Source organism: Ailuropoda melanoleuca, chromosome 6 (assembly GCF_002007445.2).
Source record: "Ailuropoda melanoleuca isolate Jingjing chromosome 6, ASM200744v2, whole genome shotgun sequence".
NCBI classification, from domain to species: domain Eukaryota; kingdom Metazoa; phylum Chordata; class Mammalia; order Carnivora; family Ursidae; genus Ailuropoda; species Ailuropoda melanoleuca.
The window spans coordinates 56,420,111-56,442,986 of record NC_048223.1 but is presented as its reverse complement, the minus strand read 5'-3'; the positions used below and the strand labels follow the sequence as shown (position 1 = coordinate 56,442,986).

The following is a 22,876-nucleotide window of genomic DNA, read 5'->3' as shown; positions in this document are numbered from 1 at the left end:
TACCCCAAAGATACAGACGTAGTGAAGAGAAGGGCCATATGCACCCCAATGTTCATAGCAGCTCTGTCCACGATAGCTAAGTCATGGAAGGAGCTGAGATGCCCTTGAACACATGACTGGATTAAGAAGTTGTGGTCCATATATACAATGGAATATTTTTCAGCTATCAAAAAGAACGATTTCTCAACATTTGCTGCAACATGGACGGCACTGGAGAGATAATGCTAAGTGAAATAAGTCAAGCAGAGAAAGACAATTATCATATGATTTCTCTCATCTATGGAAAATAAGAGCTAGGATGATTGGTAGGAGAAGAAAGGGATAAAGAAAGGGGGGTAATCAGAAGGGGGAATGAAACATGAGAAACTATGGACTCTGAGAAACAAACTGAGGGCTTCAGAGGGGAGGGGGGTAGGGGAATGGGATAGGCTGGTGATGGGTAGTAAGGAGGGCACGTATTGCATGGTGCACTGGGTGTTATACGCAACTAATGAATCATCGAACTTTACATCAAAAACCAGGGATGTACTGTATGGTGACTAACATAATATAATAAATAAATAAATAAATATAAATAAATAAATGGGCGCCTGGGTGGCTCAGCCAGTTGAGGGTCTGACTCTTGATTTTTGGCTCAGGTCTTGATATAGGGTTGGAGATGAGCCCTGTGTAGGGCTCCCTTTGGGGCGTGGAGGCTGCTTGAGATTCTCTCTCTCCTTCTCCCTCTGTCCCTCCCCCTGGCCCTGCTGTCTCTCTCTAAATAAATAAATAAAATCTTAAAAACAATAAAATGTCAATATTTGCAATAAGCTAGAAATTATATTCTTTCCAACAGATTAAACCAAGCATCCATGTAACAAGTGTGAATGCTTACGTAGTTTACTATTTTTTATGGACCTTATTTTATTAGAGCAGTTTTAGGTTTACAACATAATTGAGAGGAAGGTACAGAGATTTCTCATACTTCCCACTCCCGCACATGCACACCCTCCCCATTACCAACAGCACTCACCAGAATGGTACTTTATTTGCTAAGGATCGTTGACACATCATAACGACCCAGAATCTGTAGTTTACCTAGGGGTTCGTTCTTAGTATTGTACATTCAGTGGGTTTGGAGAAGTGTGTAATGACATGTAGCCATTATTATAATATTATACGGAGTATTTTCACTGCTATAAACATCTTCTATGCTCTTTAGCTCTCTCCCCCACCCCACCTATCCTTGACCTCTAGCAACCCTTTATCATTTTTTTGTCACCAGTTTTGTGTTTTCCAGAATGTCATATGGTTGGAATCATACAGTATGTAGCTTTCTCAGCCTTCTTTCACTTAAAAATGTGCTATTAGGGTTTCTCCATGCCTTCTCATAACCTGATAGCTCATTTGTTTTTAGTGCCAATTATCTGGATGTAGCACAGTCTACTTATCCATCACCTACTGAAGGACATCTGGTTGCTTCCAAGTTTGGGCAGTTATGAATAAAGCTGCTACAAACATCTGTATGCAGGTTTTCGTGTGAATGTAAGCTCTCAATTCCTTTGGGTAAATACCAAGGAATGTGACTGCTGGATCATCTGGTAGGAGGGTGTTTAGCTTTGTAAGAAACTGCTGAACTGTCTTCGGAAGTGGCTGCACCATCTGCATTCCTACCAGCAGTGTATGAGAGTTTCCATTGCTCCACATCCTCACCAGAATTTTGGTGCTCTGGACTTTGGCAATTCTAATAGTATGTAAAGTTACTTCATTGTAGTTTTAATTTGCACTTCCCTAATGACATGTGATGTGAAGCATTTTTTCATAGGCTTATTTGCCATCAGTCTATCTCCTTTAGTGAGGTGTCTGTTAAGGTCTTTGGTCCATTCTTTAATTGGGTTGTGTTTTTATTGAGTTTTAAGAGTTCTTTGTATATTTTGGATGACAGTCCTTTATCAGAAGTGTCCTTTGCAAGTATTTTCTCCCAGTCTATGCCTTGTCCTCTCTTTCTCTTGACATCGTCTTTCACCACTGGAAGTTTTTATTTTTAATGAAGTCCAGCTTGTCAATTAATTTCTTTCATAGGTTGTGTCTTTGGTATTGTATCTAAAAAGGCATCACCATACCCAAGATCATCTAGGTTTTCTCCTTTGTTATTTTTGAGGAGTTTTGCCTTTTACATTTAGGCCTATGATCCATTTTGAGTTAATTTTTGTGAAGGGTGTAAGATCTGTGTCTAGTTTTATTTTTTTGTATATGAATGTTCAGTTGTTCCAGCACCATTTGTTAAAAAAAACTGTATTTGCTCCTTTTTATTGCCTTTGCTCCTTTTTCAAAGACTAGTTAGCTATATTTATGTGAGTCTACTTCTGGGCTCTTTATTCTTTTCCTTTGATCTATTTGTCTATTCTTTCACCATTACCACACTTGATTACTGTAGCTTTATAGTAAGTCTTGAAGTCTGTTAGTGTCAGTCCTCCAACTTCGTTCATCTCCTTCACTATTGTGTTGGCTATTCCGGGTCTTTTGCTTCTCCATACAAATATGTATGTCCATAGGACATCTTGTCGTACCGCAAAGCAAGGAAACTATTTAAGATTACCAGATTGTGTCAAAAGAATCCAGAAGCCAACTCAAAGGGCTTCCCTCTGAGGGGATAATGGGATAATTATGCATATCTTGTATGATGATAGAATAAATTATGGGATGATTTAAGTACCAGAAAAAAAAAAGAAACAAAATCAAGTATAATAATATTCATCAATTCATAATGACCTCTAAAAAAAACCAATTCATTGATTACCTTTTGTGGAGGCTAGGGAGTTGACTTACTATTATTATGAAAATCTCTACATAAAGGGAAAGAATCCAGCACTTACTTTGCTTTTCCGGTGGAAACTTCACCTTGGGATCACTGAACCATATTTCCTTACACAAGAATTCCAACTCATAAACATAGGAGGAATGATGGAATTGATAGAGCACCATTTTTCAGTTCCAGTAAAATAATGGATCTAGGCAATGACCATCAGTAGGTAGCTGCTAAAACAAAGCATTTGATCAAAACCTGATGAGAACTTTGCGATGGATGAATCAGGCTAACATCATCTGAAATCACTGGCCAGTCTGGATAGCATAAAACGAAAAGCTGGACATTAAGTGCCTCCTGATGACTTGCTATTGGAAGTACGTATCACTAAGGAAATCTTCTGGCCAAAAATGTGAACCAGGGTCTTAGGAAACCTTTAAGTGTAACTACCAGTTTTTAAGTTTTCAGAGATTAAATGAAGTCTGACGATTTGAGTCAGTGGTGGGGAGGGAGTAGGCGCAGTGCAGATGAGACAAGATAGGCTATGTTGATAATTGCTGGAGCTGGACCATGAGTAAATGGAAATTCATCATGTCATCTCTCAACTGATGTGTATGTTTTTACATTTCCAAAATAAAAAGGGGTTTTAGTACGTATACTCAATCACATTTTTCTACTTGGAAAAAAACATCTGGATTTCTTGCTTGCTCTAACCTGTCTCAGAAATTCTTCACCTGAGGTTTCCCTTGTGACTTTATTTTATAATGAGCTGCGTAAATACAAGCTAGAAGAGGATTAGCTATGCACAGGAAGGATTGCTTAAATATTCAGATTGCGTTGCTGAGGGAGGCCTTTTCAATTAGCAGTAATTGTGCCTCAGATAAACCTCATTGGCTATGAGCCTGCCACTGTGCAAAGCTGAGGGAGGGCTTTCAATCACATTAAGAATCTCAGCTCCTTTGCAGGAGCAAAGATCCCAAAGAGCATTAACAGTTACTCACATCATTCTTTTAAATTATCATTATTTTAAAATACGTATGCATAATTACTTATTGTCTAATTCCCACTAGATGTAATAGCCAGGAAAGCTATATTTTTTTACCCATTGTATCTCTAGGGACTAAAATGTTACCTAATATAATATACATATGAGTTTTAGTATTCTATTGTGTTTCCACTTTAAAAATTTACATAATTGCAGATACATTCTCATATAAAATCACAATAGGGTATTCCTTATTCTTTTGTTAACATACCATAGTCCGCCCAGCCTTTCAAGAAAAGTATTTTAGAAATAGGACAGCATCTCATTCGTTGAGGCATTGGGATGAATTGATCTAATTTACACTCCTCTGAAGATCTTTCACATCTTCAAGATTCTTTTATTTTATGACAAAACCATAGTTCTAGAAGCCTGCTTCTTACACCTGAAAGGACTGGATAAGGCACATGATCCTGTAGAACACAAGAGGTAAGCCTGATGAATCTGAACACAGAGGGTCTGAAGGGTGGAAAAACAGGCCGAGTGCTCATGAGTGGTGCTAATACTGGGGTGTGAGAGAAATTAGTTCAAAGCAAGAGAATTCAAAGAAGAAATGAGTCCGTTTACAGAGAGGGGGGATATTCAGAAAAGGTCGATGACATCAACCATGAAATTTTCCTGGCAAGTAGACCTTTGTATAAGAAATATAAGTGCTGCTGTTTCATGAAGAATGCACTCCTGGGGTACCTGGCTGATTCAGTCCGTAGAGCACACAACGCTTGATCTCCGGTTCATGAGTTCGAGCCCCACGTTGGGTATAGAGATTTCTTAAAAAAAAATAATAGTTTAATTAATACACTCCTAAAGAGTGCATCATTTAAAATCTGCGTAATTCAAAACTAATTTTCTCACAGGACTAATGGAAAGCAGGTGTATGTTCTCAGAGCTCATAAATCTAACATTGTGGCAGATTTTTTAACATTGCTTTTTTTTTTTTTTAAAGATTTTATTTATTTATTTATTTGACAGAGATAGAGACAGCCAGCGAGAGAGGGAACACAAGCAGGGGGAGTGGGAGAGGAAGAAGCAGGCTCATAGCGGAGGAGCCTGATGTGGGGCTCCATCCCAGAACGCCGGGATCATGCCCTGAGCCGAAGGCAGACGCTTAACCGCTGTGCCACCCAGGTGCCCCTTAACATTGCTTTTTTTATATATCATTATTCTTGGTCAAGGTTCTAGAGTTTTCCAAAATTACTGATTTGAGGCATGTTTTCCCAGCCCTGGCACCACCAACCAATCAAGCTTGGCGGTAAAACATTTTTAATTATAATAACAAAAACACAGCAACACAATAACAAGCAAAATCACCACCAGAAGTTCTTCCTACCTTTAAACAAGACAGTTCACATTATCAACAAACTGTGGCAGGTATTTCTTTTTAAGGTGTTAATCCTACCATGTAGCAAGAGCATACAGTTTCCATTCATAAATTTTAGTATACTTATATTCCTTACCACTGTGCCTTTTCACAGTAGGCGTTCAGCATAGATTTGTAGATTTTAAATGTTATAAAAACATATTGAGCTCATTGAACAAAACAGGGACTAATGAATGGGTTATTTCTAAGAACAGGTTCTCTGGTTTTGTCGACATTTTAATCCAGAATTACTTCACCAACACTGGATTTCTGGCTGGTTTACTTTGTCACATTTGCACCTAAATACCACTTAACAAAGAAATAGAGCACTGATGTGTATTGATTTCAACTTATTTTGCAAAGGAGAGATACTGAGCCCAGGCAAAAGCGTGTAGACATTTAATTGCTCCTCGCCTTATCAATAACCTATTATTTCAACCTAACATTTAGTGCCTCCTTCACGCGAAGCATCACACTGAGCGTGGGGAACATATAAGACAAGTTCCTCTTTTCAACTTAAAATCGAGTTGAAAAAACAACGCAGAGAAGGGTAAGTGCAGATCCAAGGTAGTGCATGCCATGGGTTAAATGCAGCTGTTTAAATTGGATCCTGAAGAGTGAATCAAACTTGGAAAATGGATAGAAGAAAGCGAGAAAAGGAACAGTAAATCGGAACGTGTGTTCACTGGTATGAGATTCGTAATGAATCCCTCCATTAAAAAAACAATAAAAACCGAAGCCACCGAGAAGAAAGCCCGAAGTGGCGACGCCAAAAACAGGTCCTTCGACACGAACGTGCATAAAAATCAAGTAGAGACAAGTAGGAACGTGAGATCTTTGCGGTGCCTCACGGCCAACGGAGGGCAAGCCCCCGGCTGTTCAGGGCGGCTGACGTAACTTTATTTGCATTTCCTTGTTTTTGCAGCGAACCAGCCGCCGGGGTGGGTCCTTGACCGAGAAATCGGTCGTTTCCTGCACGTCGAAGCGCGCGTCCCTGCGCCCCGGGCTGCGGGCGTTCTTCCCCAGGTAGGCGTGTAACGGAGAAAACTAACACGCAGAGTACTTGGCGGGCGGCGCGCGGCTGCAGCCCCGTGTGGGAGTAGCCGACGGGCGCCCCGCAGCCGGCCCAGCCCACTCCCGCACCGCTCCCCCGACGCCCCGGGGGCGTGCGGGCGGAAACGCGCGCGGCCGAGCAAGCACCAGTGTTCTCCTTTCCAGCCCATTTCCCCGCCCTTCCCCACCCTCTGCCGTCCGCCCCGAAGCCGGCCGGGCGCGGCCGCAGCCCCGGGGGCTGTGCGGAAGGCGCAGCTCGGAGCGACCCGCAGCGGCCGGGCCACGAGCCCGCAGGGCCCCGAGCGCGCGCCGCACGCAGAGGCGGGGCCCGCGAACCAGGAAATGGAGGCGGGCTGACTCCTCCGGCTTCCCGTAGTCCCCTCGCTTCCCGGGCTACCGCGGAACGCGCTGCAGCAGAGGAAGCGCCCTGTGCGCCCGGCACCTGCGACGCCAGTCCCGGGGTGAGTCGGCCGGGGGCGCTTCGCCGGGGCAGCGCCAGCCGAGGACGGGCTGCGGACGTCGCTGTCTCAGAGTCCGGAGGTCGGTGGCAGGGACGTGTCGGCGCCCCGGTAGCACAGGTCCTGCCCGCGGCCGCGCGGGGCGGGGTGGCGGGAAGCTCCCGGGAGGGACTGGGCGCAGACCCTCGGGTCCCCGGCTGCCCTGGCATCTGCCGGCCCCCAGCCCCAGGCCGAGCGCCGCCTGCCCCCGGGGGAGCGCAGTTCTGGACACGGAGTGACGGACATCCTCTGCGCTCCCGCACTCTGAAAACACGGCCGTTCAGTGTGCAGAGTCATGTCACTACAGGGTGAAAAAGGTCGCGTGCCAGGGCCGCCGCCGTTGCTTGGACCCTAAAACACGATGATGGCTTTTCGTGAAGCGAGCGAACAGCCGGCCCCGTCCCCGTGCGTCCCTGTGGACACGGGCAGTGACTGGTTTCGTGCCGGCTCGGTTCACACGGGTCACTCTTGCTCACGATGTAAATTATGAATGTGGCTATGGCATCTCTGTGTCCTTCCTTTCTGCTCGTACTCGCCCTTCCTGCACTTTCGGAGCAGAAGGAAGCGTTTTGAGGTTTTGACTGATGTCCGAATTAATGACAGGCTGGGGTTACAGTTCGGTGGTGAACCGAGAGGGATGCGGTGCCTTGTTTTTCTCAATAGAAACTCGGTGATGTGGTTACTGCTTGCGGTCTAATGACAGAATTGGCGGAAGTGAATGTGGGAAGCTTCCCTTTCGTTTCTCTTTTAGTTCTGCTTGACGGCTGAAGTCTTCCTGCAGCTGTTGAATGGGGTCTTCTCCCAGAGGAGTACTTCAATCTTTAAAGCTGTGGCTGAGGCGAAGCGCTCACAGTCCGCCACCCCATAGTTAATTTTTTTCTTTTTAAGCCACAAGGGAAACTATATCATTGATATTCAAGGCATTGGATTTTTTTTTTCTTTTTTAAGCTTTAATTGATTTGTTTGAGAGAGACAGCTTGAGGGGAGGGACAGAAGGAGAGGGACAAGCAGACTGCCCGCTGAGCGGGGAGCCCAGATCAGGACCCCAGCCAAAGTCAGAGGCTTAACCGACTGAGTCACCCAGACGGCCCTGGATTTTTTTCTTTTTGACTTGTTTAATTTGGAGGAGGAAGAGCAATGCCTTCTATTAAAATAAGAGCAAAAATTTATAAAGCACTTACTATTACATTGTTTTATTAATTCATTTAATCAGAACGAACCTGTGAGGTGAATGCTATTCTTATTCTTACTGTACAGATGACAAGAGTTAAATGAATATCTTTGGTAGTTGTACACGACTATTTACTGTTATTGTATTTTTAGTAATAAATTCCAAGTTAGATATTTTCTATGAATGTATTCTAAGTTTATTATTTGGTTGTATTTCTGTTTGAGCAGCTTCAGGACTTGGGTGGTAAAAAATAAAGGACAGGTAGTGCTAACTTAGCTATGACAATTAACATCTTTTCTCCTGCTGTTACTAAGTTGACTGCATGATCTGATAAACTTGTGTCTTTTTTATTAAAGTATAATTTACACATAATGTATTAGTTTCAGGTGTAACATTGAGTCAGTATTTATATGAAGTTTATATACATTACTTATGAAATGATCACAGTAGATCTAACTAACCTCTATCACCACAAAATTGTTACAGTATTATTGACTATATGTAGTAAACATCTGTTACTGTAAAGGAACCAACAGGAGTTTGCTCCTTGGTGAGTCAGAGATAGAAGCTACACCCAGGTGAGTTGTCCCACAAAGGAAGCTTTATTTGCATCAAATAAGGAGATCCTGGGGAGTAACTTGCAAAGCTGGGACTCCCCCAGGAAGGGTCAATTGGCTGTTATGTAAATGAAGTTTGCGCTCCTCCTTGATATTACATTAGTATTATAATGAGATAAAGGTGATTGTTGGTTATTCCAGAGGTCACTGCTTGGTCCATGTGTACAGGCCTGAGTCAGGGGTTTAGGGCCACCAAAGCTCTTCCTCTGGGCAGTCATTATTGATTGAGGGGTAGTTTCTGTTTCCAACCTGGGATGTTATGCCCACAGGATCTTTTGCCTGAGTTAAGAGATAAGCTGGAGGGGCACCTAGGTTAAGCGGTTAAGCATCTGCCTTCAGGTCATGATCCCAGGGTTCTGGGCTCCCTGCTCAGTGGGGAACCTCACTTCTCGCTCTGTCTGCTACTCCCCCACTTGTGCTCTCTATCTCTCTCATTCTTGCTCTGTCTTAAATAAATAAAATCTTTAAAAAAAAAAAAAAGCTGGAAAGAAGAGCTTAAGGAAAAATGCAGGACCAACGTTGACGGGTACAAGGAGGTGGGTAGTAAAGGTCAGGTCTTAGGGTCTAGCTGGTGATATCACCATACAAGATTATTACACTATTATTGACTATATTCCCTATTATATCCCTTTTCTTATTTACTTTATAACTGGAACATTGTACCTCTTCATTTCCTTCACCTGTTTCCTCCATCCCTCCCACCCCTGTTCCGTCTGGCAACCCTCTGTACCTGAGTCTGTTTCTGTTTTGTTACGTGTTTCACTTAGCATAACACCCTCTAGATCCATCCATGTTTGTCACAAATGGCAAGATTTCATTATTTTTTATGTCTGAGTCCTATTCCATTATATATATAAACCACATCTTCTTTATCAGTTCAACTATGATGGACATTAGGTTGCTTCCATATCTTAGCTATTGTAAATAATAATGCAGTGAACATAGGATTATATATGTCTTTTCCAATTAGTGTTTTTCATTTTCTTGGGTAAATACCAAGAAGTGGAATTGCTGGATCATATGACAGTTCTATTTTTAACTTTTTGAGGAACCTTCATACTGTTCCCCACAGTGGCTGCACCAATTTACATTCCCACCAGCAGCGCATGAGGGTTCCCTTTTCTCCATATCCTTGTCAACACTTGTAATTTCTTGTCCTTTTGATTTTAGCCATTCTGACAAGTGTGAGGTGACCTTTCATTGTGGGTTAGATTTGCATGTCCCTGCTGATCAGTGATGTTGGGCATCTGTTGAGTGATGTTTGTGCCTGTTGCTTATCCGTATGCCTTCTTTGGAAAAAGGTCTATTCAGATGTTCTGCTCATTTTTAAATCAGATTCTTTGGTACTGAGTTGTATGAGTTTTTTATGTATTTCGGATGTTAACCCCTTATTGGGGTATAATTTGCAAATATCTTCTTCTATTCGGTGGGTTTCCTTTTTGTTTGTTGATGGCTTCCTTCACTGTGCAGAAGCTTTTTATTTTGTTGTAGGCCCGTTTGTTAATGTTTGCTTCTGTTGTCCTTGCCTGAGGAGACAGATCCAGAAAAATCCTGCTAACACTAATGTCAAAGCGCTTACTGCCTATGTTTCCTTTTAAGAGTTTTATGGTTTCAGGTCTTATATTTAAGTTTTTAATCCATTTTAAGTTTATTTTTGTATATGGTATGAGAAAGTGGCCCAGTTTCATTCTTTGGCATGTAGCTGTCTAGTTTTCTCAACATCACTTATTGAAGAGACTGTCTTTTCCCCATTCTTGCCTCCTTTGTTGTAAATGAACTGATCATGTAACCGTGGGTTTATTTCTGTGCTCTCTGTTGTGTTCTGTCGATCTGTTCGTCTGTTTTTGATTACTATACCTTGTGGTGTCCTTTGAAATCTGGGAGCGTGATACCTCCAGCTCTGTTGTTCTTTGTCAACATTGCTTTGGTTATTTGTTTTTTGTTTTTGTTTGTTTGTGGTTCCATACGGATTTTAGGATTATTTGTTTTAGTTATGTGAAAAATGCCATTGTATTTTGATAGGGATTGCATTCAATCTGTAGATTACTTTGGGTAGTATGGACATTTTGACAATATTAATCCCTCCAGTCTGTGAACATGGTATATCTTTATATTTATTTGTGTCAACTTCAGTTGCTTTCATCAGTGTCTTACAGTTTTGAGATTACAGGTCTTTCACCTCCTTGATTAAATTTATTCCTAGGTACTTTATTATTCTTGATGGAATGGTAAATGGGATTATTAATTTCTGTTTCTGAGAGTTCATTATTGTATAGAAATGCACTGATTTCTGTATATTGATTTTTGTATCCTGCAACTTTACCGAATTCATTTATTCTAATAGTTTTTTTGGTGGAGGCTTTAGGGTTTTCTTTTACATAGTGTGTCATCTGCAAATAGCAACAGTTTTACTTATTCCTCTCCAATTTGGATGGCTTTTATTTATTTTTCTTGCCTTATGGCTGTGACTAGGACTTCCAATACTGTGTTGAATACAAATGGCGTAAGTGGGCAGACTTGTTCCTGATCTGAGAGGAAAAGCTTTCAGCTTTTCCCTGTTGAGTATGTTGTTAGCTGTGGGCTTGTCATATACATGGCCTCTATTATGTTGAGGTATGTTCCCTCTCTACTCACTTTTTTGAGAGTTTTTATCAAAAGTGGATATTGAATTTAAGCAAAGCTTTTAGGAGGAGCGGGAGAGGAAGAAGCAGGCTCATAGCGGAGGAGCCTGATGTGGGGCTCAATCCCATAACGCTGGGATCATGGCTGTGCCACCCAGGCGCCCCTAAGCAAAGCTTTTTCTGCGTCTGTTGAGATGTTCATATGATTTTCATCCTTTGTTTTGTTAATGTGGTACATCACATTAAATGATTTGCAGATATTGAAAGAACCTTGCATCCCCAGAATAAATTCCACTTGATCATGTGTATGATCCTTTTAATGTATTGCTGAATTCTGTTTGTTAATATTTTGTTGAGGATTTTTACATCTATGTTCATCCGGGATATTGGCCTGTGATTTTTTTTTTTTTTTTTTTTTTTTTGGTAGTGTCTTTGTATGGTTTTGGTATCAGGGTAATGTTGGCCTTGTAGAATGAATTTGGAGTGGAAGCATTCCTTCCTCTTCAGTTTTTTTGGAGTAGTTTAAGAAGAATAGGTATTAACAATTCTTGCAATGTTTGGTAGAATTCACCTGTGAAGCTTTCTAGTCCTAGACTTTTGTTTGTTAGGAGTTTTTTGGTTACAAATTCAATTTCATTACTAGTAATTGGTTTCTTCAGATTTTCAATTTCTAACTGATTCAATCTTGAAAGATTGTATGTTTCTAAGAATTTATCTATTTCTTCCAGGTTGTCCAATTTGTTGGGATATAATCATTCGTAGTGGTATCTTATGATCCTTTTATTTCTATGGTATCAGTTGTAATTTCTCCTCTTTCATTTCTGATTTTATTTATTGGGCCCTGTCTTTCTCTTGATAAGTCTGGTTAAAGGTTTATCAATATTGTTTCTTTTCAAAGAACCCGTTTCATTGAACTTAACTATTTTTTTAATCTCCATTCCTTTATTTCTGCTCATATTTATTATCTCCTTCCTTTTACTAATTTTGTACTTTGTTCTTTTTTTTCTATTCTGTTTCTATTCTATCTTTTTATTCTATTCTATTTCTATTAGGCAATGAATTTCTCTCTTAGAACTGCTTTTGCTACATTCCTTATATTTTAGAATGTTGTGTTTTCATTTGTCTAAAGGGATTTTTTTGTTTCCTCATTGATTTTTTCATTGACCCATTAGTTATTTAGTAGCATGTTCTTTACTCTCCACATGTTTGTGGTTTTTTTTCCTTCTTCTTGTAATTGATTTCTAGTTCATTCTATTGTGGTTGGAAAAGTTGCTTGATATGATTTCAGTCTTCTAAAATTTATTGAGACTTATTTTGTGGCCTATGTGTGATCTTTCCTAGAGAATTTCCATGTGTACTTGAGAGGAATTTGTATCTGCTGTTTTTGGATTGGATGTTTTGTATATATATCTATTCAGTCCACCTGGTCTAATGTATCTTCTAAGGCTAGTGTTTGCTTGGTAATTTTTTGGTTGGATGATCTATCCAGTGATGTAAGTGGGGTGTTAAAGCTCCCCACTATTATTGTGTTGCTGTTAATGTCTCCATTTGTGTTTGTTCATATTTGCTTTACATATGTTGGGTGAATAAATATTTACAAGTGTTATATCTTGTTGGGTTGATTTTATCATTATGTAATGCCCTTGTCTCTTGTTACAGTCTTTGTTTTAAAATCTGTTTTGTCTGATATAAGTATTGCTACACCAGTTTTCTTTTCTTTCCTATTTGTGTGGAATATATTTTTCCATCCTTTCACTTTTAGTCAGTGTGTGTCTTTAGATCTGAAGTGAGTTTCCTCATATACGGCCTCATATGTGAATGGAAGTGTTTTCCTTCCTTTTCCATTTTTTGGAATAGTTTGAGAATAGGTATTAACTCTTCTTTAAATGTTTGGTAGAATTTGCTTGCACAGCCATCTTGTCCTAGACTTTTGTTTGTTGGGTGTTTTTTTTGATTTCTGATTCAATTTTATCACTAGTCATCGGTCTGTTGAAATTTTCCTATTTCTTCCTGCTTCAATTTTGGTAGATTATGTGTTTCTAGGATTAATCCATTTGTTTTAGGTCGTCCAATTTGTTGGCGTATAATTTTTCATAATATTCTCTTGCTAATCTTTTGTGTTTCTGTGGTGTCAGTTCTTTCTCCTCTTTCATTTCTGATTTTAAAAAATCCTCTTTATTGGTTGATTGATTGGATGAGTCTGGATAAAGATTTATCAATTTTGTTGAACTTTTCAAAGAAATGGCTTCTTTCACTGATCTGTTGTATTTTCTTAGTTTCCAAATTGCTTATTTCTGCTCTAATACTTATTGCTTCCTTCCTTCTGCTGGGTTTTTTTTTTCTTAGTTCCTTGAGGTGTAAGGTTAGATTGTTTAGTTTTTTATTTTTCTTCTTGAGGTAGGTCTGTATTGCTATGAACTTCCCTCTTAGAACCACTTTTGCCACATCCCAAAGATTTTGGACTGTTGTGTTTTCATTTTCATTTGTCTCCATGTATTTTTTTATTTCCTCTTTGATTTTTTGGTTGACCCATTCATTGTTTAGTGGCATGTTATTTAAAAATCTATGTATTTGGCTCTTCTCACATTTTTTTCTTGTGGTTGATTTCTAGTTTCATAGCATGGTGTGATTTTGATCTTTTTGAATTCATAGATGCTTGTTGTGTCGCCTAATACATGATCTGTTGTGGAGAATGTTCTGTATACTCTTGAAAAGAATGTGTATTCTGCTGTTTCAGGATGGAATGTTCTGATTATATCTGTTAAATCCATCTGGTCCATTGTGTCATTCAAAGCCACTGTTTCCTTGTTTTTCTGTTTGGATGATCTGTCTATTGATATAAGTGGGGTGTTAAAGTCCCCTACTATTATTGCGTTATTGCTGATTAGTTCCTTTATGTTTATTATTAACCGTTTAATGTATTTGGGTACTCCCATGTTGAGTGCATATATATTTAAGATTGTTATATCTTCTTGTTGGATTGTTCCGTGATTATATAGTATCTTTGTCTCTTGTTATAGTTTTTATTTTAAAGTCTATTTTGCTACTCTGGTTTTCTTTTGACATCCATTTGCATGAATGATGTTTCTCCATCCCCCCACTTTCAGACTGCATATGTCTACAGTTCTGCAATGAGTCTTTTGTAGGCAGCAGATAGATGGATCTCGTGTGTGTGTGTGTTTAAAGACTTTATTTATCTGAGATAGAGATCAAGCACAAGCAGAGGAAGAGGGAGTCTGATGTGGGCTTGATCCCAGGACCCCAAGATCATGATCTGATCCAAGGTCAGATGCTTAACTGACTGAGCTGCCTAAGCACCCCTGGTCTTGTTTGCGTGTGTGTGTGTGCGTGTGTGTTTAATCCACTCTGTCACTCTATGTCTTTTATTTTTTTAATTTATTTAAATTTATTATTTTTTAAAGATCTTAGATTTTTTTTTTTTAAGATTTAAAGATTTTATTTATTAGAGAGAGAGAGAAAGTGTGGGCATGTGCAAACAGGGGGAGGAGCAGAGGGAAGAGAGGGACAAGTACTCTCTGCTGAGTGGAGCCCAATGCCGGGCTCAATCCCAGGACCCTGAAATCACGACAGGAACTGAAACCAAGAGTCGGGTGTTCAACTGACTGAGCCACTCAGGCACTCCTCACCCTTTGTCTTTTAATTAGAGAATTTAGTCCATTTACATTCCAAGTAATTATTGATAGGTATGTATTTATTGCCATTTGATACTTATTTTGTGGTTGTTTTTATAGTTCTTCTGTATTACATTCTTCCCTTGCTCCCTTCTCTAATGGTAAGTGTGCTTTCTTTAACGATTTACTTGGATTTCTTTCTCTTTTGTTTTGCATATCTGCTACTAGTTTTTGATTTGTGGTTACTATTAGGTTTGTATATAACATTTTACATATATAGCAGTCTGCATTAAGTTTATGATTGCTTAAGTTTAAACCTATTCTTCAGTTCTCTGTCCCCACATTTTAGGTATATGGTATCATACTTTACATTCTTTTATTTTATGCATGGCTTGAGTGATTTTTACAGACACACTTATTTTTACTGCTTTTGTGCTTCCTACTTGTTACTCTTACTCATGGTTTTTCCTTTCCACTCAAATAGTCCCCTTTAACATTTCTGTTAGGGTTGTTTTAGTGGTCATGAACTCCTCTAGCTTTTGTTTATCTAGGAAACTCTTTACCTCTCCTATTCTGAAAGATAGCCTTGCTTGATACATTATTGGCTGCAGATTTTTTTCCTTTCAGCACTTTATATATATCTTGCTACTCCCTTCTGGCCTGCATGGTTTCTGCTGAAGACTCAGCTGATAGGCTCATGGAGTTCCCCTTCTCTTGGTGCTTTTAAAATGCTCGCGTTATCACTACTTTTGTGCCATTTTAATTACTATGTGCCTTGGTGTGGACCACTTTGGGTTGATTTTGTTGGGGGATCTCTGTGTCTCCTAGATCTGGATGTCTGTTTCCTTGCCCAGATTTGGGAAGATTTCAGCTATTATTTTTTCAAATAAATTTTCTGCCCCCACCCCATTTACTCTCTTCTCCTTCTAAGATTTCCATTGCAAATATTATGCTTGATGGAGTCACTGAGTTCCCTGAGTCTGTTCTCATGTTGCATTTTTTTTTTTTTCTCTCATCTGCTCAGCTTGATTACTTTCCATTACTTTCTGTCCTCCAGGTCACTGATTCATTCTTCTGCTTTGGTACCCTGCTGTTTATTCCAAGAGGGTATTTTTAATTTCATTTATTGTGTTCTTCATTGATTGGTTCTTCTTTATCTCTGTTCAGGGTCTCACTGATGTCCTCCACTTTTTTCTCAAGTCCAGTGAGTACTTTATGATTATTACTTTAGATTCTCTATCAGGCATATTACCCATCTCCATTTTGCTTAGGTTTCTTGCTATGGTTTTGTCCTGTTCTTTCATTTGGAACATATTCCTCTGCTTCCTCATTTTGTCTGACTCTCTGTTTCTCTGTGTTGGGAAAGTCACCTATGTCTCCTGTTCTTCAAAGTCGTGGCTTTATGAGGACTTGTTCCTGTAGTGTCCTGCAGTGCAGTGTCCCCTGTTCACTGGAACCTGGTGCCCAGGGGTGTATCCTGTGTGTGTTGCATGCACTGTGGTGTGGTGGCTGAGCCGCTTTTGACTTTAGTCCATTCATCCTCAGCGGCTCTCTTTGTCTGCTGTGTGCAGTGTTTGGTCCTTGTGGTATTAGCGGACCAGTCTTGGGCTGCTGTGGGCTTGAGTTTAGTCAGGCATTTGCCAGAGATGTAGTAACTCCAAACTTCAGGGTGCTCTGTGTTGTTCCCTGAGAAGCTTTAGTTGGTGGGTGGGACCTGCAGTCAGAGCAGGTGTCTGCCCTCAGTCCTCTGCTGGGTCAGTGGTCAGACTGGCGTGTGTGGTTATGTTCCCCTCGCCCCAGCGCAGTAATCGTTTGGAGTTGTGCCGGCCCCTGTCAGGGCTGCTTGCACACTGCCAGGCTTGTGGCCCGGATTTGAATGGGCTCCATCCAAGAGTGTATTGGAGGGGATGGATCCGCAACATGGGGTCTAGTGGGGTGCGGTGGGGCAACAGCGTTAGCAAGGTTGGCACACCGCTGGTTTTCTATAGGAGAGGTCCTGACGCGAACTGAAGCACACCTGGCTAAAAGCAGTACATTCCCGAAGGTCAGGGAGCAGGGAGCCATGGAAGCAAGTTAGGTAGTGAAAGTCAACACAGCACTGGTTCCCGCAGGTGGGCAGGTGGCTATGTGTTTATGCTGGAGGGGGAGGGAAATGGTGCTTGCCAGTTTCTTTCTTCTTGGAGGAGTACCCCAGTGATCCCTGCCCCTCCAGGACAAGCTCTGAGATTAGTAAATAAATCTCCCTCCCGTGGGCCCCAGGCATTTTCCAAATTGCTGCTTCTGTTCTGTATCTCTCTAGGCTGTTTGTTGAGCTCTTTCTTTAAGGGCGAAGACTGGGCTTCTTGTCGTCCTCTGGGCTCTTCCACAGCTGGGCCCATTGATTTTTAGAATTCCAGGCTTTAAGTCCCACTGGTTGTACAAACTCACAAAATTCAGCCCCTCTGGTTTTCAAAGCTAAATGTTAAGGGAATTTGTCTTCCCCATGCGATCTTCTCAGTGCGATAGTCCGTTTCCCTTCCCTGTGCCTGCGGATTCCTCCCTCCCATGGACAGGCTCGTGGTCTGTTTAGCTCCTCACTGCGTGTCCACCCTTCCTACCCTCTTCTCTGTGGTCTTTTCTCTACATTTCATTGTGGAGTTTGTTCTGCCTTCAGGTTGTTCTCTGGTTTTCTACACGAATACGGGTATTATCTAATTGTATCTGTGGAACAAGGTGGGCTGAGGGTCCTCCAACTCCACCATCTTCCCAGCAATCCTCCACCTTATTGTTTTGGGGTTTTTGTTTTTTGAAATCCACTCAGCCATCCTAAGTCTTTTGATGAGCATTTAGTCCATTTACATTAAAAGTAATTATTGATAAGTGTGTATTCATTGCCACTTTGTCTTTGGTTTTCTGGTTGATTTTGTACTTCTCTTCTTTTCCTGTGATTTGATGACTTTCCTTCCTGTAATGTTTGGATTCCTTTCTCTTTTATGTGTGTTTATCTATTATCGGCTTTAGCTTGTGGTTCATAGGTAACAACCTGTGTGTCTAGCCATCTGTTTTAAGTTGGTGGCTGCAGAAGTCGGAGCATGTTGTAAAGGCACTACATTTTTACTCTCCATCCGTGTATTTTTTTTTTAAGGTCATATCTGACATCCTTTTATTTTGTGTGTCCCTTGACTAATTATTGTACATGGAGTTGATTTACTCCGTTTTCTTTTGTCCTTCACACTAAATTTCTCTGTTGTCGACCCACTACCTGTACTACATGTTTGCCTTTACCAGTGAGAGTTTTTTATATATATTTCTTCTAGTTACGGTGTTTTCTTCTTAAAGAAGTCCCTTTACTATTTCTTGTAAAACCTGTTTAGTGGTGATGAAGTCCCTTAGCTTTTGCTTTTCTGGGAAACTCTTTATCTCCCCTTCAACTCTAAATGATAACCTTGCTGGGTTAAGTATTCTTAGTTGTAAGTTTTTTCCTATCAGCACTTTGAAGATATTGTGGTTCTCCCTTCTGGCCTGAAAAGTTTTTGTTGAAAAATCAGCTGTTAATCTTGGGCGGGGGGGGGGGGGGGGTCCCTTCCCCCCCCCTTAACCTTTTAATTGTAACATGACTTCATGTGGAATTATCGAGGTTCATTTTGGGGGGACTCTCTGTGCTCTGGACCTGGATGTCTCTTCCCTTCCCCAGGTTTGGGAAGTTTTCAGCTATTATTTTTTTTAAAAGCTTTTTGCCTTCTTCTCTCACTCTTCTTTTTCTGGGACCCCTATAATGTGAATGTTAGTACACTTGATGTTGTCCTAGAGGTCCCTTATGCTATTGTACTTAAAATTCTTTTTTTTTTTTCCTGCTTATTTTGGAAGATTTCTACTTCCCTGTCTTCCAGATCTCTGATCCATTCTTCTGTATCGAGTCTGCTGTTTATTCCCTCTAGTGTATTTTTCATTTCTGCTATTGTATTCTTCAGCCATGATTGGTACTTTCTTATATTTTCTATCTGTTTGTTGAAGTTCTCACTGTGTTCACTCATTTCTTCTCCCTAGTTCGGTAAGCGTCTTTTTGATCATTTCTTTGAACTCCTTATTGAGTAGATTGCTTCTCTCTGTTTTGTTCTTTTTCTGAAGTTTTGTCTTGTTCTTTTTTGTTTGTTTATTCTCTGTTGTTGTTGTTGTTGTTCTTTTGTTTGCAACACACTTTCCTGTCTCCTCATGTTGCCTAACTGTTTTTCCGTGTATGAGGTAGTTCACTGTGTCTCCTGGTCCTGAAGGAGTGGCTTTATGTAGATGTCCTGTGGGGCACAGAAACACAGCCCCCCCCCCCCCCCAGCCACCGTAGACTTTGCTCCAGGGCTCTCCCTGCCGGACATAGGCGGCATGCGCCCTCCTGTTGTGGCAGCGCTGCAACTGTGGGTGTGCTGCTGGGAGGGGCTGTCCCCGGCCTGCGGGCTGTCTCACCGGCTGCACCTGCTTCACGTTGCTCTGGCGGGCAGGGTTATTGCCCCGTTGGCTGCAAGGCCATGCAGAGGCGCAAGGTTGCGTGGGGCTCTCGGCAGCGTGCACCCCCTGACATTAGCAGTCTAGAGGGCACATCAGCATGACAGAGTGAGACAGCAAAAACAGCTGGCGCTGGTGTCTCAGTCCCCTGGGAGGACCCAGCTGTCCCCTGCCTCTCCAGCAGATGCTCCAAGGTTAATAGGTGTCTCCTTCACCTGTTGTCTCTGTGCTTTTTGTCTGGTGTTTTTGTGCTGGTTTCTGGGTCGAGTGAGTCTGCACACAGGCCCTTTAAGGATGGGTTTTCCTTTCCCTACAGTTTTATAGTTTTTAATGGGTGATTCCCTGTTGGTTTTGAAAGCCAGCTGTTTTGGGGCCATCTCATCTGTGCAGGATGTAAGGCCTGATGTGAGCTTGAATCTCTCACTCCTCTGGGGAATTTTCCATACCTTTGCGATCTGTCTGGACTGTGCGGTACCGTGTCTGGGTGTGGTTTTTCCATCAGCAGGACTGTATCTCTGCCCCTTCTGCCTGCCTTGTGCTGCGTCTTGTTGTGGGGGCCCTGCTCATCGAGTGTCTAGGTCCCCTTTTAAAAGGAGGTGTATTCCACATGGAGTTGTGGGAGGAGGTGAGCTCAGGGGCTTCCTATGTGGCCATTTTGAACCCTCTTCTCTACTGGTGCGTATTTTCAGTCACTATTTCCTGCACTGATAGTCCAGAATCACTTAGTGTACGAGTACACAATGAAAGAAGGGGGGTCAGATCTTTGACTGTAATAGCATCCTATTATTTGGTAAATATAAGTAAGATGATTTGTAATTTAAATTGAAAAGTTATGATGAAGAAAGTTATGATGAAGAAAAGTGATGCATGCTGATTTTTCCTCCCCTCTGTTTTGATTTTACACAGGGCAAGAGCATCAGTTTCAATCTGGGAAGCCTTTAAATGAAATGTGCTTAAAATCTTAGATCCTACAGAGAGAGACCTCAATCGACAATAAGGTGGAAGACAGTGATGCTGTCCTTAACGAACCTGCAGAATGTCATCTATAACCCGGTAACCGACTCTGTAGAACCCTTGTTATCTGCGGCAGGATTTAGCGCAAATCCAACTGGATAGCGATTACCCATTGCTGAGGACGAGAGACGGTCAAATTCAGTAAACACATGAAAAGGGACTGTGGTAGGGACTGTGGTGATACAGCCCTTGGAGCTCAGTCCAGCGGAGGACGAAGCCACAGTGATAATACAGGGTGGTGAGAATGTGTTCTGAGTGGAGAACACGGGGGTACGGTGGAGGGAAGCCATCTTTGGGGGCACTGGGAAGATAACCACAAGACATAATTTTCAAAGGAAAATGGATTTGTTGCTCTTTTTTGATTAGTCCCTGTTCATGAGAAATAAATGTCTCAGCGTTTTCCTCAGGTTTTCCCTCTGCCTTTCCAATACTGCTTCGTCATTGGGTAGGGAAAGGTCGAAAGCCAGGGGCAAGATGGAGAAAGGAAGGAATTAGGGTCTTGTGGTCCAAGAGCCCCAGTGACTGCAGTTGCTGGAACTTTCAGTGTACATCCTGGGAAGTCATGAACTTGGTTTAGTTTTCGGTGGTGATGAGAATCTTTAGAAATGTCTGGTTTCCGCATATTTGAAGCTAAACCCTGAATTTAGGTCTGACGTAGAGTTGCTGCTTTTTCTTTTTGGTAACTCTCCCCCTCGCCCCCGCCGCTGGCGGGCAAGAGAGAGGGTGCGAGTCCTAGAAGCAGGGCCCCATGCCAGTCCCATTAGTGTTCGTGGTCCCCTTTTTCTGTTACTTCCTTTCTAGTCGGAACTCTTTTTATCTGGGTTTTGATGCCATTGTGCAGAGTGAGGGTCAACCACCACATCAGGCAAATTCCACTTTGGAAGAAACAGCGTTCGGTAGTAGGCTTCCTTTAAAAAGGAAGACTGAGTTTGAAGTCAGCAAGACAGTCAAAAGGTTTTCTGTACCCTAGAGTTAAAAACATCTCAAGTTTGGGTGCGCCTGGGTGGCTCAGTCGGTTAAGCAGCCCACTCTTGATCTCAGCTCAGGTCTTGATCTCGGGTTATGAGTTCGAGCAGCACATCGGGCTCCACGTTGGGCGTGGAGCCTACTTAGAAACAACAGCAACAATAACCCAAGGTAGTCGATGGACTTTCTCCAAAGATTAAAAAGCAAACCAGCTGCCCACCTGGGTGCCTGACGTCCAGTCCTGGCTCCCACAGGAGGCGGAAGGGCTGTCGGGTGACGCTCCTCCATTCTGCCCATCCTGCACAAAGGTGCCTTATCCGAATGCGATTTAGAAAGTAATCGTTCAGATTGAAATCCCTGTGCGTCTTGATCCAAGCATGCTGACGAGTCCTGTCATTTCTGGGGTTAGCACGTGCAGTGACAGGGTGGAAACAAGAGAACACGGATGTTCATTTCCCGCCAAAGGGCTGCTCCAGGGCCGGAAGCGCAGCCACGCCTCCCGCATGGCCTCGCTGCTGTTGTGAGAATAGTTCATGGTGACACATTCTTCCGAAGTAAATGTTTTTGATAAATAGACCTTTTTTTTTGTTTTTCTGTTTTATAGTCTGTTTTCACAAGCCGGAAAGGGTAGAGGTAGAAAGATTGAACCAAATAGCAAAGATGACATTTTGCTGGGGCACCTGGGTGGCTCAGCCGGTTGTGTCCTTCTCTTGATTTCAGCTCAAGTCATGATCTCAGGGTCTTGAGATGGAGCCCAGCGTCCAGCTCCGTGCTCAGTAGGGAGTCTGCTGGAGATTCTCTCTCCCCCTCTCCTTCTGCCCACCCCCTGCATCTTTCTCTCTCTGTCTAATATAAATAAATCTTGTAAAAAAATGACATTGTGCTCCATCTTTAAATTTAATAAATATTCATAGCACCACGTGCGCACACTGCTAAGCTCTTCTTCAGTTTTTTGAACTGTAATGCAAGAAAATAATTCTTTTTAAGTCTAGCTTGTACAATATCCTAATCGATTGACTTAAAACATCTAAGTTATTTGCAGCCTCTGCTTTTTCCCCCATTGTCTTTTGAACATGGGAAGGGCAGCTAGCTGCAAACGGGAGAACTTAAGCAGTGTGGACATGCGTGTGTTTTTTGACTTTTTACTGTATGCTTTATTAAACATTATGAAGACTCAGAACTACCACCTTTTAATTTTTATTTCTTAATGTTTCTAAAGCTTCTATCCACATTGGCAGCAAATTCTATACATATTAAGTCCTCCTGGAAAAAATAAAGTACACTGTGTAACTGTCCTGTGTGCTTTTTCATACCGAATTTGTTTCTCTGTTGTGTATACAGTTCTTAATATGTGACTCAGTGTTAGCTGGTTCAGACGTTATCTAGCAATGAATCAAATTGTTTGTGAACATTCATTCCACCTGGTGCCGGAAAGCTCATCCTTCCAGTCCCCTTGGGAACCTCGCTTCCACCTTTATCCTTTTCTCCTTAGCCCTCTGAGTACCCCCTTTCTGCCTTACCACTTCATCTTTAAACACAAAACAGTAAACTCTTTCTTTTTTTTTTTTAATGATTTTTTTTATTATATTATGTTAATCACCATACAGTACATCCGCGGATTCCGATGTAAAGTTCGATGCTTCAT

At 41.6% G+C, this 22,876-nt stretch overlaps 1 protein-coding gene and 1 long non-coding RNA gene across 15 annotated transcripts in view; one reads left to right on the top strand and one right to left on the bottom strand.

The window, feature by feature from the left end:
• The window catches only part of LOC109488618, a 5,488-nt gene extending 1,250 nt beyond the window's left edge, over positions 1-4,238 (bottom strand). Inside the window, exons 1-2 of one of the 2 annotated variants that reach the window (XR_002141558.2) lie at positions 4,042-4,238; positions 2,856-3,018 (exon numbers count right to left, since the gene is read on the bottom strand). This is a non-coding gene — a long non-coding RNA (uncharacterized LOC109488618). The remainder of the gene's footprint in view (positions 1-2,855; positions 3,019-4,041) is intronic. The other variant, XR_002141559.2, reaches the window with a different exon arrangement.
• A 1,853-nt stretch (positions 4,239-6,091) lies between these two features.
• The window catches only part of LGALS8 (galectin 8), a 36,026-nt gene continuing 19,241 nt past the window's right edge, over positions 6,092-22,876 (top strand). For 9 of the 13 annotated variants that reach the window (XR_004626103.1, XM_034662460.1, XM_034662457.1 and 6 more), the window contains exons 1-2: positions 6,640-6,777; positions 20,158-20,304. Coding sequence is in view for 12 of the 13 variants with exons in the window: in XM_034662460.1 (XP_034518351.1) it covers positions 20,263-20,304 (42 nt within the window). In the remaining variant the exon portion in view is untranslated. Of the gene's footprint in view, positions 6,211-6,562; positions 6,816-15,956; positions 15,980-20,157; positions 20,305-22,876 lie in introns of those variants that run through there. The other 4 variants (XM_034662454.1, XM_034662452.1, XM_034662453.1 and 1 more) reach the window with 4 other exon arrangements.